Consider the following 18,509-nt stretch of genomic DNA (forward strand, 5'->3'; position numbering starts at 1 on the left):
TTCTCGACTGCCTAGAGCAAAAGCAACCTGATCCTCAAGAGGATGGGCACGAGAAGCATTGCTCTATGAGCCAAATAAAGAAAACGCAGGTGGGAAGAACTGGCCGAGGACCAGGTACAGCTGTCTTCACCTCGCGTTCCTGTACACCTTTCACTTGCACAGGCTGGGTCCCCGGGCTTGACCCGCCACCCTCTCACTTCCCTTTACCCACGCTTCCGCTTGAACCGTCAGGTTGGATCATAAACTACATTTCCCACAATGCCACGCCCCGACCCGGGTTCCCTAAAGCTGCCTCCGTTATCAAGACGAACAAAAAACACCCCCTCATTTCTGAGAAGAGTCGAGTTAGTCTCTGTTTGATGGCTCGTTTGTTTTCTTCTCCACCGGAGACCCCATAGCGTTCTGAGAGGAGGCTCTGTGGAGGTAAGTTCTTTCAGGCGCCTGCGGTAACCACCCTGTCCTCGTGGCGGGGCCTCTCTCTCAGGCCCCCGGGGGGGCACTCGGAGTGTCATTGGGGGAATGACCGCAGCCTTCGCGGTTGCAGCTGCCACCGCGATCATGGTCTCCGGCAGCACCGGTTTGGTCGCTGCTCGCCTCCTGTGCCGCACATTCCTGTGTGAGTCGGCCGGGAGTCTGCCTTCTTGGTCTCCTCGGGGTCCGGGGCCAGTTTGGCCGAAAGTCCTGGTGCAGGCCGCGGCCAGGGCGGGGCCTCGGCGGCGGGGGGAGTGGGGGGCGAGGATCCGCGGGGCCCGGACCCCAATGGGCCGTCCGAGGACGGACTGGGGTGGGCTGGACGCACGGGCCGCGGGGCGCCGGGGCCGGGTTGGGGTGCGGGGCCCCCCTGAGACCTGACAGGGGTGAAGGTGCCATGTAGACTGGCCCTTCTTTGGATGTGAGGGTGAGGAGGCCTAGGGTTGAAGTCGGCATGGGACAGGAGGGGGGCTCGGAGGGAGAACTGGTGAAGTTGTCCCTAGTACGGTGGGGTGGGGGGGAGACGTCCGTTTGTTGGGATCGAAGGGCCAACCGAGAGGCAGTTTGTCCATCCGGGTCGGGGTGGCTCTCTGTAGGCTTAATAAACCAGAGCCGTAGGTTGGGCTGGGACTTGAACCAGATTCTGCTCGGGAGCTGCAGCAGGTTGCGGGGACACCCTCGGGTGGCTGACTCTTGAAGGTCCTTGCCGCGTTCCAAGTCCTCCGGCTTTGTTAGGTGAACTTACGGAAGAAACTTTGGAATTAGTCACGTCAGGGTTGGAAAGCCAGCACTGGTTCCTTTAAGGTCTGTGGGAAACTAATCAGCTGAAGTTCCAAATCACACGAATAACACTGTCAGTGAATCTTGAGGGCGCACCATTATTTTGCCTTCCACCGACCGTGAAAACGACTTAATTAAAATTGTGTCGCATGGTTGGCGGTCAGGTTTAAGAGATGTTAAGTGAAAACACGTGCCATCGTTGAAATGATGTACAGAATAAGCTCATCCGTTCATTTTTCATGTAACAGGCATTCGATTAAGGCTCCTGCCCCTCCCGCCCTTGTTTCACTTTGCTTCTGATTCTTCCTCTATTAAATATTGGTTGAGGCGATTCATATTTTGAGAAGACTACTTTCTAAACGCGTGCAGTAACCAGAGTGCACTGAAAAGCTACCTTTAATTACCACACCATTTGAAGACAAAGATCTGGCCAGATGATTTTGCCAAATAGGAAAGAATTGTGTTTATTTAGAAATTATTAAGTTTTTTTGGATAATTTTAATGACAAAGGAGGTTGTAGCTGAAGGAGGAGAGAGAAAGGAGGATTAGTTTATCATTATTCCGATGAAGTACAGTTTAAGCACCAGGAATGCGTTAGTACTGAATATGAGCCTAATTCAGCTTCATTGGAATAGGATGTGAGTTAAGATTTAGAAGGCGTGGTGAACGGCTAAGCTGAAGTGGGGAAACACAGGAAAGGATGCCCACTTATGCACCCTCCTCTTTCCTGTGGTTTTTGCTTGCCCGATATTCTAAAAGATTCTAGCTGCCTATAAATCTAGTATCTTAATAGAAGATTTTGGAGTGGAAAGGAGTATGTTTGAAAGGTCCAGTTCCTTAACTTTCAGCAAACTCACTTTTCTTCCCATAGGATTCAAATTATTTCATGGACTCCTAAAGCTAGTGGCCTTAAAGAGACTGCTACCTGGTTAATTTTCCAGTCATATGATTAATGTGTTATTAAGGACCTGAGAGAGCTCGGATCCAAACCAGGATATTTCCAATAATAGAACTGGGTTTTAGATTGTAAAGTTTAATGTGTAAAAGGCTATTAACTTTGCAAAAACCTTTAAATCCTCCTTTGCATGCCACATTTCTATCCACTTTCACTTCTAAGAAAACAGCCATATCACCTTGAAAACTTTTAAAAAATTTTAGGTGGTGATATAAATTATTTAGGTAGGTAGGAAATTTTGTCCTCACTCCTAGTTCTCTTACATTTCTATTGGTAGTACAAAGTGTGCTAAAGTTGTGGAAGTGTTGTAATATTAATTTTGAGTTAAAAAAAAAAGTAAACATGCCTTCCAGAGCCTTTTCAGCCCTTCCAGAGGCTGATTTAGAATGTTAGTAATTCATATGCTGCCTTCCACCTCCAGACCTCCTAAAAAAGAATAGTCTAATTGAAATAAAGAGGAAAAGTAAAATGGATAGTGAGAAATATTTCTCCCATGAGAATATTTAAGAATTTTATAAGGACCTTTGAGGTTGAAATAGTGAAGTTTTCAAAAGAAACCTAAAGCAGTCTTTTGAAACATAAGTCAGAGATTTCCAATACATCCAGGCTATTCGAGTAAAAGGGAATACGAGTAAGTAATTTTGAGCCTAAGAATTATGGCACTTAATGCAGAAAATCTTTTGGTCCAATTGATCTACACAGCTGGAACTCAGCTCTTCTGATAGTATGTTTTCCATTAATGTGTACTTCTTTATGACAGCTTGAGCTTCTTTTTTTGAGCTCTGTTTTTATGTATGTATGTGTTTTGGCAGTCTCAGTGATTGGTTGAGAAGTGACTGTCCTTAAAAGTGCCACTTGTCTTTTCCATTGTTTGCCTAGTTATAGGTCTGTTTTTAGAAGTAAGAAAACATTTTGAAGTATAATTTGGAAAAGGAGATCACAGTGATCTTTCTGATTCTAGGACCTATTGCCCATTGTATCGCAAATTGATTCTAGAATCTATTGCCATTTTCACAAATATGAAGTAGAATGGATCCAAATATACCAAAGTAGCTATGAGAAAGTGATTTGATTTTCAACCTCAAACAACTTGCTTTATAGAAACAGAATGTTCATAGTAATTTCTCTTAAATATAGGAAAATAATTTCATTTCACCAAAGGAAGGCATTTTACTGTCTTAGACTACTGAGCTTTTTTACTCAAGGCCAGTGCTCTACCACTTTGAGCCATAATGCCACTAATGGTTTTCTAGTGGCTAATAGGAGTCTTAAGGACTTTCCTGCCTAGGCTGCCTTTGAACTGCATTCCAAATTTCAGCCTTCTGAGTAGCGAGGATTATAGACATGAGCTACCAGCACCTGGCTAGACTACTTTTTAAAGTACAGTCTTGCTTCCCTCTCTTCCTCCCTCCCTCCCTCCCTTCCTTCCTCCTTCCCTCTCTTGAATTCAGGCAAGCATTCAGTGCCTTAAGTGTTTTTTTGTTCTTTTTCAGACATAAGCTCTCACACCTGGGATTTTCCTTGAATGGTTATCTTTGTACTGATACTTCCTGTGTAGTTGGGATTACTGGCATATGCTGCCTTGCTTGGTGTAACATTTCTAAAATTAGGATATGTCTTATTACAATGATATATCTTAGAAAAATTGGTAGTATTTTTCTTTCTTACTAGTACTTATTAGTATTTCTTAAACATGATTGGTGATTTATATTTGGTGAACTACATTACTTAGAACCAACTAAGTCAATATTAAATGATTATGTCATTATTACGTGTACACATAATTTTGCATTTGAGTAGCAGGTTTGGCATTTTTAATAAACTACTCTTCCAGCTAGGCTACTCCTTGTATTTGTAAGGCCCTGTAGATGAGAACCACAATAGCATGTGTATTACATACACGTCATACATATGGTTAATGCTATGATTTGGATCTATTTGGGTGTCTCTCAAGAGTTCATGTTCTGCTGGGCACTGGTGGCTTGCACCTATGATTCTAGCTACTTAGGAGGCTGAAATCTTGAGGATTATAGTTTGAAGCTAGCCTAGGTGGGCAACAAATCCATAAGGACTCTTTAATTGACCAGTAAAAACTCTGGAATTGCTGGCATGGTTCAAGTTGTAGAGGCTAGCCATGGACAGAAGAGCCAAGCAAGAGCATAAGGCCTTTAGTTCAAACTCTAGTACTGACACAAAAATTAAAAAAAAAATAATGAAAAAGTTCATCCCTTGGGTACTTGATCTTAGTGCTGGCAATATAAAAATATAGTGGAATTTAAAAAAATATAATTTTATTATTATTAAGATGTTGTACAGAGGGACTACTATTTTATAAGTCAGGTAATGAGTATATTTGTTTTTGGATGTCATTCTTTCTTTTACTCTCCCCTCCTTCCACCCCTCCCTCTTACCCCCCCAGTAAAAGTGGTGGAATTTTAAGAGTGGGAGGAAATTGACATTGATCTCTAGGGGTGAGTTCTTATAAGAGTAGATTGCTATGAAGCGAGACCACCCATGCACTTGGTCCTTATTTTTCTTCCTGCTTCTCTGCCAAGCTACAGTGCAGCCAAAAGGGCTCTTACTAGAAACTAAACAGATGAGACTGTCCACCTGAGACTTTTAGCCCCTATGGAGCAGGTAAAGCTTTTGTTGGATTGGGGTGTTACTCATTTGGTAGAGTCCTTATTTAGCCAATGTGAAGCCTTGAGTTCAATCCCTAGTATCTCCAAAAGAAAAGAAAACTGCTTTTATTCCTAAGTAGCTAGCCATAGGTAGTTCATGATAACAGTAAAAATTGACTAATATAGTTAATAAATATAAACTTGTTAAATTTACTAGTATATGCACAATTGAACTCCTTTTCCCATTCCCCAATACTGAGGTTTGAACTCAGGGACTCCCACTTGCTTCCCTTGATTGCTCATCTGGCTCTCGACTACTTGAGTCATGCCTCTAGCCTAGCTTTTGCTGGTTATTTTGTAAGTGGGTTATTTCTGCTCAGGCTGGTTTTAAACCATGGATCCTCCAGATTCTGAGTAGCTAGGATTACATGTGTGATCTATGATTACCTAGCTAGTTAGTACTTTGTTAGTTTTGTGTTTCTCTGTTTAATGGGTAGTTGTCTTGCAGAGCAGGAAGCTTCATGTGTATAGGGCCCACATCTATCCTGTTCACTCATGAATCCCTAGCATATTAGCCATTGAAGTACATAATGTCCCCATTTTACAGTGAGGCTATGTCTGTAGAAATGTCTCATTTAACATTTGTAACATTTGTGCATGAGGGACATATATAACAATTTTTGACTGGACTTTTAAAATATGAATTTTATGTTTTCTCTTTTTAGGAAAAGATTTCCCTTTGTGCTCAGGTAGGATTTGGGAAATACACCAGGCACTTTGATAACCGGTCCGCAGGCATCATCTCATATTAACATCATAGCCTCCTTATTCCATTTATAATTGGGAAGACTAAGGCTAAGGGAGACCAAGAGATATGCTCTGTGTCAATTTGTCATCAGTTTTGTTTCTTGTTATGGCTTTTATCAGTTCATCTGTACTAAAGACAGAAATAGGTAGGTTCTACTGCACAGCTCAATGGGGCAATCTCTCAGACCTTAATTCTTGCTTTAATTCCATTGGCCTGGAATCAGGTGCTTAGTTATGGGCACTGTGCCAAGGCTTGGCTGAAGAGTTCTGTCAGCCATTTGTCCGGCATGGTCTAGTCCAAGAATGAACTGTATGTTTCCTAGCAATTGGTACTTCCACATAGCTCCATTCCTAGATGGTCAGGATAAAATCTGAGCCTTTCTTAGAGGATGAGAACTTTTGGCATGGCAGATATTGATGCTCCTTCAGTGACAGAGCATTAAGCTTGAACAAGACAGTGATTCAAAGAGGTTCGAGGCAGAAAACATGGTGTGGGTCATGGAGAAAACATGCAAGGGAATTATTTATTTTTTAGAGCTAGCATATATGGCCTACACAGTGGTAAGTAGAAGGCCTGGATATTTGAAGTGTCTAGGGATGGACCTCAGACAAGGCAGGCTGGTGACTTACTAGTGGAGGTTCTAGAAGGTAGCCTACAATTTTAAGTCTGCTTTTTTTCTAACTGATTTTTGAAATAGGAAGAGTTGGTTGTTGTAACTTCTAAGATTTCTCAGTTTTCCATCAAGTAAGTTGTTAAAAATAGGTACCTTTTTTCTGTTTCCCTCTGTCATCTACTTTCCCATTCACATTCCTTATTTCCTGTTGATATATGAGTTACATCAAAATGAATTATACTGTGTCATTGTGAGGAGTTAGTTGTAGGTAGGTCTTGCTCATTCCCCTGAAGATGTAGTTCTCTTTGCTCACCTGATTACAGGTACTGGGCTTTAAAAAGTTTGGTCAAGTAGGGCCGGGAGTTTGGCCTAGTGGTAGAGTGCTTGCCCAGCATGCACGAAGACCCGGGTTCGATTCCTCGGTACCACATACATAGAAAAAAGCCAGAAGTGGTGCTGAGGCTCAAGTGGTAGAGCTCTGTCCTTGAGAAAAGTCCAAGGACAGTGCTCAGATCCTGAATTCAAGACCCACAACTTGCAAAATTAATAAAAAAAAGAAGTTTGGTCAAGTAGAACACTTGTGGGAGTTTGGTAGATGTGATTAGTAGAGAGTGTACTAAGTTCTCAGTCCCTGAGCTTAGTTTGACCCATTCAATTTCGAAGCATAGTTTTCCTTTCTGAGGAGTGAAAGTTATAAAACTTCAATTTTTCTTTTTTAGTGAAGAAAAAACTGCAAATTAGGGTCCTCGATAGAAAAAATATTGGAGGAGAGAGCAGAGATCGTTCTGTGTTTCTAAGTTAATTTTGTAGTTTGTGTGTCTCATTTAAATTTGCTATTATCTCCATACAGCTCTTGTACTAGAGTATATTTTTTTGTCGCCAAGTTGATTTCATGGTTAAAAGTATGGAAACTCACATTTTCTTTCTTTATAGTGCAACAGAGTGGAGTTCGGCATTGTTCTTATACAGCTTCCCGGAAATATCTCCGTGTTGATAAAAATACAAAGGTCATTTGTCAGGGTTTCACTGGTAAGCAGGTATGTATATTTCGATTTTTGTTTAAACATAGACTATGTATATACATTTTCTCCTTTTTTTGTTGTCAGTTTGGGCACTTGAATGGAGGGCTTAGATGCTGTTCCTTAGCTTTTTTGCTCTATCACGTTGCTCTACCACTGTACCATCCTACTACTTGAGCCACAGCTTTACTTCTGGTTTCTTTGGTGCTTAATCAAAGTTAAGAGTCTCACAGACTTTTCCTGGATTTGAACTGTGAGATCTCAGATCTCAGATCTTATCCTCCTGAGTAGCTAGGATTACAGGTATGACCCACTGGTGCTTGGCCCATGTTCTAATTTTAATATCACTAAAGTAGTTTATTATTGATACAGGAAAATATGCTATACAGAAGTGGTACTGCCTCTTAGGAAGAGGTTAGATGGTGCTAGAGTTAGCCTGCTAAATGAAAATGGTTCTTAAACTTACCTTGAAAGTGCATAGGTGTGTACTATGTTGGAGACTCATGTATGATCTTTTAGTAAGCTTTCTCTGTTTTTTTTTTTGATCAATAAATGCAAGAGATTGCTTATATCACTAAAGTAGTTTATTATTGATACAGGAAAATATGCTATACAGAAGTGGTACTGCCTCTTAGGAAGAGGTTAGATGGTGCTAGAGTTAGCCTGCTAAATGAAAATGGTTCTTAAACTTACCTTGAAAGTGCATAGGTGTGTACTATGTTGGAGACTCATGTATGATCTTTTAGTAAGCTTTCTCTGTTTTTTTTTTTGATCAATAAATGCAAGAGATTGCTTATATCTAAGTCTCATATGAAAGAATACTCATTGTTAAATATGAAATCCACATCCAGTATGCACAGAACCAGAGAGGCTCATGGGAACTGCGATGGGTAGACGAACCAATCTGGGACTTTTCTTTCCCATCTTATAACTTCTGGGGCAAATGATCTTTGGAGAGATCAAAGACAGAATTGCCTTAAAATATTTTAATTGATATTCATTCTCTTCAGATTTTGCATTAGTATAAATATATATATGCAGTAAAATGAAACAATCTTTTTCTTTTCTTTTTTCTGACCCTTACACTCATTAGGAATTCCTTTTATTAAGTTGGCGGTATACTTCCAGATGAAAAATATGTGTACTTTGGTCTTAGACATAATCGTGATAAACTTCAGTATTTTTTCCTTAATTCAGAAAATGTTTTAAGATTGTAGTTCTCAATAAAGAGGAGATTTTAGAGAGTAGAGTAGGCTATTTATTTTTCTAATTTATATCTCAGGTCTGTGTGTCTCACTTGAAAACAACTATTTTTTAGTTATATGATTTGTACCTTGAAGCATTTGTACTATGGCATTGTATATAGGCAGAGCTGTGTTCAGTAAAACTTAATTTACAGTATCAGAAGACAGGTCAAATTACTGATCATTGTTTATCAACCCATGATCTTGATGGTGATAGCTAATTAGCCAGGCATTTATTTTTATAATATTTCTACATAAAGATATTTTTGTATCTCTTTGTCTTTTTTCTTTTTCTTTTTTTTTTTTTTTGCCAGTCCTGGGCCTTGAGCTCAGGGACTGAGCACTGTCCTTGGGCTTTTTCAAGGCTAGAGCTCAGTACCACTTTTGGCTTTTTTCTATGTATGTGGCAACAAGGAATCGAACCTGAGTCTTCGTGCATGCTAGGCAAGCACTCTACCACTAGGCCAAACTCCTGGCCCCCACAAAGATATTTTGGCATGTACACATTCTAATAAAAGTAGATGCTCCTCTAACATTGAATGTATTCTGCCATCTCCTTTCCAATTTAATTACATCTAACTCATTCATATAAATTAGTATTCTTAGCATATAATAAAATTATTAACTCGTTATAAAAGTTATAAGATTATAGTTCTTAATAAAGAGAAGATTCTGAAGAGTAAGGTAGAGTTTTTAAATTTTATTTTTCTAATTTATGTCTAAAGTCTATGTGTCTCATTTGAAAACAACTATTTTTTATTTATATAATGTCTATCTTACATTTGTACTATGTAATTATATATATATAGGGTTGTTTCAACAAATTTTCTGTTTGCTAAGCTCCATATGACCCTATGATATTTTTATGACATTTTTTCATAAGAATCATTGTATCTAGTGTAAGTAGTATTTGGAACCATTGGGTGAAATATTTGCCTAAATGCTTCATTCTAAGGGTGATTTCAAAGTTAATGGTCTTTTAGTTACCTGCAACCAAATTGTTTCACATTTGCTTTTTTTAATTTTGTTTTTTAAGTAATTGAGAGCCTTAATTTCTGTGGTTAGATTTGACTAAAATTTCCTTATTACAGAGGTAATGATAGGTATAAAATTTAGAGCTTGCCTCTCCAGGACACCTATTTTTTTTCCCATAGTGTACACATTTTATATTATGAATGAAGAATGCTTGCAATTTTTAATAGAGGAGTCCAGCAATTTCTAATTAGTGATTTCTTTTTCTAGCCTTTGTAAGCTGCTAAAATTATTTCTATTCTTACCTATGTACTGGCTGATAATTAGTTCCACATTAGGACTAAAAATTTTGGTTCATTTGAATTTACTTGGCAGTGTAGTCTATAGTAATGCTTGGAATCAAAGACTGGTTTTGGGTATTTGCTTTTAATTTCTGGTATAATGCTGATGAACCCTTTTTTTTTTTTTTTTTTTTTTTTTGCCAGTCCTGGGGCTTGATTCAGGGTCTGGGCACTGTCCTTGAGCTTTCTCAAGGCTAGCAGTGCTTTACCACTTGAGCCACAGCACCACTTTTAGTTTTTTTCTGTTTGTGGTACCAAGGAATTGAACCAGGGCTTCATGCATCCTAGGCAAGCACTCTACCACTAGGCCACATTCCTGACCTGATCAGTACTTTTGTAAAGGACAACAAAAGTTACAGCGGCATTGCACTGTTGTTTACTAATAATTTTTCTTTTTAAAATTAGATTTCTCAGGCTGGGAGTTTGGCCTAGTGGTTAAAGTGCTTGCCTAGCATGCATGAAGACCCGGGTTTGATTCCTTGGTACCATATACATAGAAAAAAGCCAGAAGTGGTGCTGAGGCTCAAGTGGCTAGAGCTCTAGCCTTGAGAAAGTCCAAGGACAGTGCTCAGGCCCTGAGCTCAAGCCCAGGACTGGCAAAAAACAAAAAACAAAACAAAACAAAAAAACAGGGGTGCATAGAAAATAAAATTAGATTTCTCATATCTTCTATTCCTTCCCTTCCCCCTCCCCCCCCCTTTTTTTTTGCCAGTCTTGGGCTTTAGCTCAGGGCCTGAGCACTGTCCTTGGACTTTCTCAAGGTTAGAGCTCTACCACTTGAGCCTCAGAACCACTTCCAGCTTTTTTCTATGCATGTGGTACCAAGGAATTGAACCTAGTCTTCGTGCATGCTAGGCAAGCACTCTACCACTAGGCCAAACTCCTGGCCCCGCTCCTTCCCTTTTTTTTTCTCCCACTTTCCTTTCATTTTTATGTCATTGCAGACCAGTAAGTCTTTGTAAAGCTCCATTTTAAGAGAACAGATTTGTGATTCCTTCTAAAATGTTGTTTCTTAAATGAGTCACTTAGTATGCTTGGGGCCAAGTTCCCTTAGCATTTTTAGATCATTATAGAGTGACTACATGGAACTATTTTTCAATAAGTACCTTTTATCCCTTAGGGCACTTTTCACAGCCAGCAAGCATTGGAATATGGCACCAAACTCGTTGGAGGAACCACTCCAGGGAAAGGAGGCAAGATGCATCTGGGCTTGCCAGTCTTTAATACTGTGAAGGAGGTAATTAATGGCACCTGAATTTGACCATCAGAGAAGAAGGGGAAGAGCAAGCATTCTTTGGGTACAGATCTTAACTATATCCCTTTTGGGAAGGTCATTAGTTTTTGAATACAGTAACCAAGAGAAATTTGAACTGTGGTAAGAAACAGTGTGTCATTTTTTTGTTTATTTTTTAAATTGTAATTAATAGAAGGGTTACATTATATTCACCAGATAGAAGGTGCATTGATACCCTTTCTCATGACATGGTCCCCATTTCCTCTCCCCCCCATCTTAATTTTCCCCCTTTTATTGACAGATAGGCTTCTTCTGTTAAGGGAGGAAATACTATGGTCTGGCATCTAGCTAGCTTATCTTGTACCTAGGATGGTTACTACTGTTTCAGCAGTACAAATGCTAATACCTACCCCTTTCATTCACTCTGCGTGTGGATGAGGGTAGGTGCTATCCTAGGTGCTTCATGCATATTACCCCATTTAGACCTGAACATAGCTCTTCGGGCTAGATGCTTTTATCAGCCCTGTTTTACAGCTAGTTACTGCTAGTGCAGGTGGCACTTAAATGTCTCAAAGTAAATAGTGCAATTTTACACAAACTGAATTACAGAGTCAAGTTGACCAATCCCTGGTTTTACTTTCTTCAGATTGCTCTTTTCTCAAGATGTAATGATGTAATGAGTGCTGCTCTTTTAGAAAGCATCAGCATTTAAAAAGCAAATTTGAGTTTTTAGTTATAAAACTAATATGTGCTGATTATAAAATTCAGATGCTGTAAAGGTAAGTATATAGGTTAAATTCTCTATATAGGCTTGCCTCTATATTTGTAGAGCAAATTTAAGCTCGATGTGTGTTTTTTCCATTCTCTAGAATTTACATAAAATACTAGCATTTTAGTTCAATGTCAATTATCCTAACTACTCATGAGGATGAGATTTGAAGATTTCAAAGTCAGATTGGGCAGGAAAGTCTGTGAGAATCTCTTTATCTCCAGTTAACCACCCAGACGAAGTGGAGCTGTGTGTCAAGTGGTGCCTGGAGCAGGAACAGCTCAGGAGCAGCTGAGGCCCTGAGTTCAAGTTCTAGGATTCACACACACACTTAAAAGAACCTATCATACAGATTTTCAGGTTGTTTAGTAAAAATATTTAGAGAATAGCTTAGTACCTATACCTATGATCAATATATTGAGAAATCCTGTATTTATCCCTTTCATTTTAGGCATATTTTAAAGATAGATTTTATTTTAAATAAAAAAACAACACTTTTTTTTGTTAAGGTATTGTGCAGAAGGGTTACAGTTACATAAGACAGGTAACGAATAGGGTTCTTTTTGGACAGTGTCACCCCTTCTCTCTCCCAGTTTTTCTCTCCCATCTCCTCCCTCACGTTGTATAGTTCATTTTTGTCATAGTGTCTAGTGAGTACCATTCTCAGTTTCTTTTCTTTTTCTTTTTTTTTCTTTTTGCCAGTCCTGGGGCTTGAACGTAGGGCCTGAGTACTGTCTTTGTGCTTTCTCAAGACTAGAGCTCTACCACTTGAGCCACAGCACCATTCTGGATTTTTCTCTTTTTTTTTTTTTGCCAGTCCTGGGCTTGAGCTCAGGGCCTGAGCACTGTCCTTGGACTTTCTCAAGGCTAGAGCTCTACCACTTGAGCCTCAGCACCACTTCCGGCTTTTTTCTATATATGGTACTGAGGAATCGAACCCGGGTCTTCATGCATGCTAGGCAAGCACTTTAACCACTAGGCCAAACTCCCCGCCCCATTCTGGATTTTTCTATGTATGTGGTACCAAGGAAGTGAACAACCCAGGTCTTTGTGCATGCTAGGCAAGCGCTCTACCGCTAGGCCAAACTTCTGGCCTAACCATTCCTGATTTCTTATGCATACTTTAAAGGTATATTCAATTATTTTATTTTATTTCTTTAAACTTGTTATTTTTAAAGATATATTTTAAAGTATTAATATTTTTAAAGAATAAATTTCCAAACCTAATCTGTTTTAGAACTACTACTGTAGTTGAGGTGAATTTGTACTCTTAAACCTAAAATGCAGGAAAAAAACCTAAATGTCTTTCAAATTTAGTTTTTTATTTTAAACTTAGAGTATACTATATGTAATTGAGTTTTCAAAAGGAAAATAAAAAGGTTACAGCTCATAGGTTTTATAGATATTGTTTTTCCTTACTTTTTTAAAAGTTTTTTTTTTTCACCTGTTTGAATTCTATTATGCATCCCTCTGTGACTTGAAAATATAGATGTTTTTTTCAGAATCTCTCTAGGTAGACTTTTGTCCTAAGTGGTAGACTTTTTATCAGTGATTCATTTATTATTTATAGTGGTAGAGATAGATGTGGCATTTAAATATTTTGTAAATTTTTTGACATATTGTTTATTCCTAACCATTTAGCTCTTACACAATAACTTCTTAGCACATGGTGCTTGTTGTCACAGTATAGCTTCTGGTAGTATTTGTAGCCTCCAGAGGTTAAAAACTACAGGATAAAATGTTACTTGCCCATGATCTAATCTTAATTTGTTTCTTTTGTTCCCACTTTCGTGTCATCATCTTGAACATTTTTTGAAAAATTTCTAACCCAACATCAATTGTGGATAATCTGTCTATATCCTTTTCCTTTGCTTATCTGTCACTCTCAAGTTGGCACTACTTATTAGAAATATATTCTCAGACACTGGGAATGTGGAGATAATTTTCTTTTTTCTTTCTTCTTTTGTCGATCATGGGACTTGAACTCTGGGCCTGGGTGTTCTCTCTGAGTTCTTAAGGCTATCACTCTACCCCTTGAGCAAAAACACCACTTCTGGTTTTCTAGTGATTAATTTGAGATAAGAGTCTCATGGTCTTTTTTGTCCGGGCTGGCTTTCAGCCATGATCCTCAGATCTCAGTCTCCTGAGTAGCTAGGATTACAGGTGTAAGCCCCCATGCCCGGCTTCTGGCTTCTGGCTTCTGGCTTTGGAGTTGATTTTACTTGTACCTGTAGGTGCTGAGCTCGGTACATGTCCACTGTAAAATCCCAAGGCGCATCCTTTTGGAATATTTTCATTTGTATATTGATCTACGGGAAGGGAATGTGCTGTAATGGAAATGAATGGACATTTTGGAATCAAGTATACTGAGGATTAAATCTTGGCTCTGTTACTTCCCAGCATGTGGCCTTGTGCAGTTATTTAGTATGTCTCAGCATCTTGATTTGTAAGATGGGGATACTTAGATTTAGAATTGTGATGAAGCCTTAACGAGTCTTGAATTAGAAATGTGATGGGGAAAGCTGTCAGTCTTTCAGAACGTGAAACCATTTAGGGAAGGTTTTCAGGGTGTTACAGAATGAATGTTGTTGCTCTTGGAAGGTCAGAGATCATAAGTAGTCTATCCATTACAGTAGAAAAGGCATGACTGCACAGGGAAATGGGTAGAAAGATATATTTGTATGTATGTAGCGCGCATGTAAAGGTTGTGTGTTTAGAGCAGGCTCGTGAATGATCGAGGCGATGCCCTCCAAGTGCTTTGTGTTGTGAAGGTAAGAGCATTGAAACATCCTTATTTTAAGGTCAAGCATGTGCATCTTTGCTTGATTTGTTCATGTCTAATGAACATGCATTAAAAGTAGGAAAGAAAACTATTTGTCAGGTGTGATGATACATACCTAAAATCCCATCACCAAGGAGTCTGAGGCAGATGGATTGTGAATTCATGAGTAACTTTGACTAGTTGAATGATACCATCTCAAAGAAAAGAAGAGGAAAAAAGAGCAAAGTGTCTTGGTATATTTTTGCCAAATACCACGTATTTTATGCAGATTTTTGAGCGCTAAGCTCTAAGCATTTGGGGCTCATTAGGTATTGTGGAGGTACAGGGACAGTGCTTCAGAGTTACCACTGTGAGCTTATTTAAGGGAATGAGATGTCACAGAACTTGTCAACTTCTAGGGGTCATCAAATGATGTAGAGAAGAGGCCATGCTGCGCTTTGCTGACTGAACTAGACATCAGGAAGAATGAAGACCTCTTATGTCTCCTGTGGTGTCTTTTCCCCTACACATTACTGAAATCATGCTATTGAACTTATTTATTTTATAATGTTTATGACTTAACCAAAGTGCTTTATGGTTAATTTTTCAGGCCAAAGAGCAGACAGGCGCCACAGCATCTGTCATTTATGTTCCTCCTCCTTTTGCTGCTGCTGCCATCAATGAAGCTATTGAGGCAGAAATGCCTTTGGTGGTATGCATTACTGAAGGTATCCCACAGCAGGACATGGTGCGGGTCAAGCACAGACTGATACGCCAGGGAAAGACCAGGCTGATTGGCCCAAACTGCCCTGGAGTTATCAACGTGAGTTCCCAAAGTAAAAAGATGTCAGATTTAACCATGTGCAAAGCACATACTGCTCCAGTATGTTTGTGTATGTGACTTAGGAGTTTATCATTTGTCTTTCAGCCTGGAGAATGCAAGATTGGCATTATGCCTGGCCATATTCATAAGAAAGGAAGAATTGGTGAGCAAATTACTTTCTTCCAGACTTAAAAAATTCTCCCAAACCCCAAACTCAAAGAGAATGACTGTGAAAATCAAATTTACTTTAATTCATTTCATTTTAGTAGATTTTACCAAGAAAGTTTTAGAGGGACAAGACAAAAATAAGAAAGCACTGTTTTTCTTATTTTTTCCATGTTCAAAATTTCTGAACCCAGCATTTTCAAGTCTTTTTTTATTTTTGGCCAGTTCTGGGGACTGAACTCAGAGCCTGAACGCTGTCCTTGGGCTTTCCTCAAGACTAGTGATCTACCACTTGAGCCACAGAACTACTTTTGTTTTTTTTTTTTTATGAACATGGTACTGAGGAATCAAATCCAGGTCTTCGTGCATACTAGGCAAGCACTCTACCTCTAGGCCAAACTCCCAGCCCCTCAAGTCTTTTTATTATGTTCTTAGTTCAAGGTCCAGCTCAAAGCCTTAAATATTTTTACATAAAGGCAAGTTCCTCACTTGGTTTTTTTGTTTTTGATTTTTGTTTATGCCAGTCCTGGGGATTACGGAACTCAGGGCCTGGGCACTGTCCCTGAGCTTCTTTTGCTCAAGGCTAGCACTCTATTACATGAGCCACAGCACTGCTTCTGGCTTTTTCTGAGTACGTGGTACCGAGGAATCCAACCCAGAGTTTCATTCATGGTAGGCAAGCACTCTACCACTCGGCCATACTCCTGACCCTGTATATGCTCTTTATGGGCACATTTTTATTTCTCTTGGGATAAAATAGCAGGAATAGAATTGCTAATATATGAATATGGTCAATATTTTTTGAGGGGGACATTTCTGGGATCTGAACTTGGGGCCTTGTGCTTGCTGAGCAGGCTCTGGTATCACTTGAGCTATTGTACCAGCCCTACTTTTGTCTCCTTTTGTTATCTTCAAATTGTTGTTGAAAAGGGTTTCATTTTAACGTTTTCATTTATGTGTATAGTACACCTTGATCAGCCTCACTGCTCCCATTTATCCCATCCCTTTCCATCTACTCAGGCTTCCTAGTTCAATTGAAGTGTATACTGAATATTATGACTATTTGCCCACTATTCCTCTTTCTACTCATCCATCCCTTTCCTTATATTCCTGTCTCCCCCGACCCCAGTCAAGTCCCCAAGTTCTTCTTTAGTTTTAGTTTAGTTTTGGCTTGTTTATTTATGGGATTTGATCTCAGGGCTTCATACTCTCACTTGGCTTTGTTGCTCCAAGTTTGAGAAAGGCCTTCAGTTCCAACTTTTGTGTGTGTTTGAGTGTGTGTGCACGTGTGTGTGTGCGCGGGTGCACTAGATCTGGGGCCTGAAATCAAGGGCTCAGTGTTTGCTCTTCCTGAACTTTTGTTCTCAAAGCTAGCACTTTCCCACTTTAGTCTCATCTCTACTTCTAGCTTTTTTTTGGTGGTTAATAGGAGATAAAGTTCTCATGGACATCCCTTCTCTGGCTTAGCTGGCTTTGAACCACAATCCTGAGGTCTCAGCTTCCTGATAGCCAGGATTACACTACCTTTTTGCTGGTTAATTGGACATAAGAATCTCTTGGATATGTCTGTCTGGGCTGGCTCCAAACAACGATCCTCAAAGCTCATCCCCTTGAGTAGCTAGGATTATAAGTGTGAGCCATTGGCACCCTAGTGCTTTAGTTATTATTAGAATTATTTAATAGGGTCTTGCATTTTTGCACAGGGATAGCTTGAGATCATTATTCATTAGGCATTCTATATAGCTGACCTAACAAGTGTGTACCATCATGCCTGGCTTGTTGGTTGAAATAAGGTCTGACTAACTTTTTTGCTCAGTTTGACTTAAAAATCTCAATCATCTCTGCTCTGGTTAGTTGGGATTTCAGGTTTATACCCCCATACCCAGCTATGTTAAACTTTTTAAGAAATGCCAAATAGTTCTATGAAATGACTGTATAACTTTACATTTTCACCATCAATCTATGAGTGTTCTGGTTTCACACCTCCACTCGCATTTAGTTTTTAAATTTTTAAACTTGCAAAGTTTCCTCATTTTATTAGCAGTGAAGTGGTACTTTATTGTATTTTAATTTGAGTGTCTTTGATGACGAATGATCTAGAGCACTTTATTATGTGTTTGTAGATCATATACCTTCTTTTGTAAAGTATTACTTCCATATTTTGCCTATTATTATTATTTTTTTGTGTGTGTGTATGTGTGTGTGTGTGTGTGTATGTTTAGGCTTAGGGTTAAGGTTAGAGTTAGGGGTAGAGAAAGAGCAAGTATAGAGTTACAGCTAGGGGTAAACTAGTGTTGTCTAAGCCATTGCCTCTTTCAAAGGAGATAATCTTGTGGGAAGCAATGACCTTTGCTGTGATGAATGTTAGGGAAGGAAGTTAGGTTTAGGGGGTAGAATTGGTGATAGGTTTAGGGATAAGGGGATAGGGTTGGGAGTTAGTGTTGGCATAAGGGTAGGTGTAGGGGTTAGGCTTAAGGTTAGTGGTAGGGATAGATTTATGATTAAGGGTAGCATAAAGTTTAGGGTTGGAGTTAGGATTAGAGGTAGGTCAGAGTTAAAGATAGGGATTACAGTTAGGGTTAGGGTTAGAGATATTATGGTTAGAGTTAAGTGTGGTATTAGGGATAGGGAGGGAGTAGAGGTTGTGTTAAACTTAGGTTTTTCTGTATGGCTAAGTTTAGGGTAAACAGAGTTATGGGTAGATTTAGGGTTAGGTGTTTTATGTAAACATATTTTTATTTAATATGTTTTATTTAACCACTGAAGTCATTTCTTTATACTTCTTAACCTTGTCAAATTAGGATTATGTATCTTTCTGTGTATGAGAGTAGTACTAGGATTTATTCAGGACTTTCTGTTTGCTACCACTTGAGTCACATCCCTCTAGCTATTGTTATTTTCCAGATAAGGTTGTGTGTTTTTGCCTTAAATCA

At 39.2% G+C, this 18,509-nt stretch overlaps 1 protein-coding gene across 1 annotated transcript in view; it reads left to right on the plus strand.

The window, feature by feature from the left end:
- Window positions 1–494: 494 nt before the first annotated feature.
- Window positions 495–18,509, plus strand: part of Suclg1 (succinate-CoA ligase GDP/ADP-forming subunit alpha) — a 31,979-nt gene continuing 13,964 nt past the window's right edge. The window contains exons 1-5 of the mRNA XM_090336589.1: window positions 495–616; window positions 7,182–7,285; window positions 10,945–11,061; window positions 15,199–15,411; window positions 15,517–15,574. Coding sequence (XP_090192715.1) covers window positions 520–616; window positions 7,182–7,285; window positions 10,945–11,061; window positions 15,199–15,411; window positions 15,517–15,574 — 589 coding nt within the window. The 5' untranslated portion in view covers window positions 495–519. The remainder of the gene's footprint in view (window positions 617–7,181; window positions 7,286–10,944; window positions 11,062–15,198; window positions 15,412–15,516; window positions 15,575–18,509) is intronic.

Source organism: Megascapheus bottae, chromosome 7 (assembly GCF_031878675.1).
Source record: "Megascapheus bottae isolate mThoBot1 chromosome 7, mThoBot2.hap1, whole genome shotgun sequence".
NCBI lineage: Eukaryota > Metazoa > Chordata > Mammalia > Rodentia > Geomyidae > Megascapheus > Megascapheus bottae.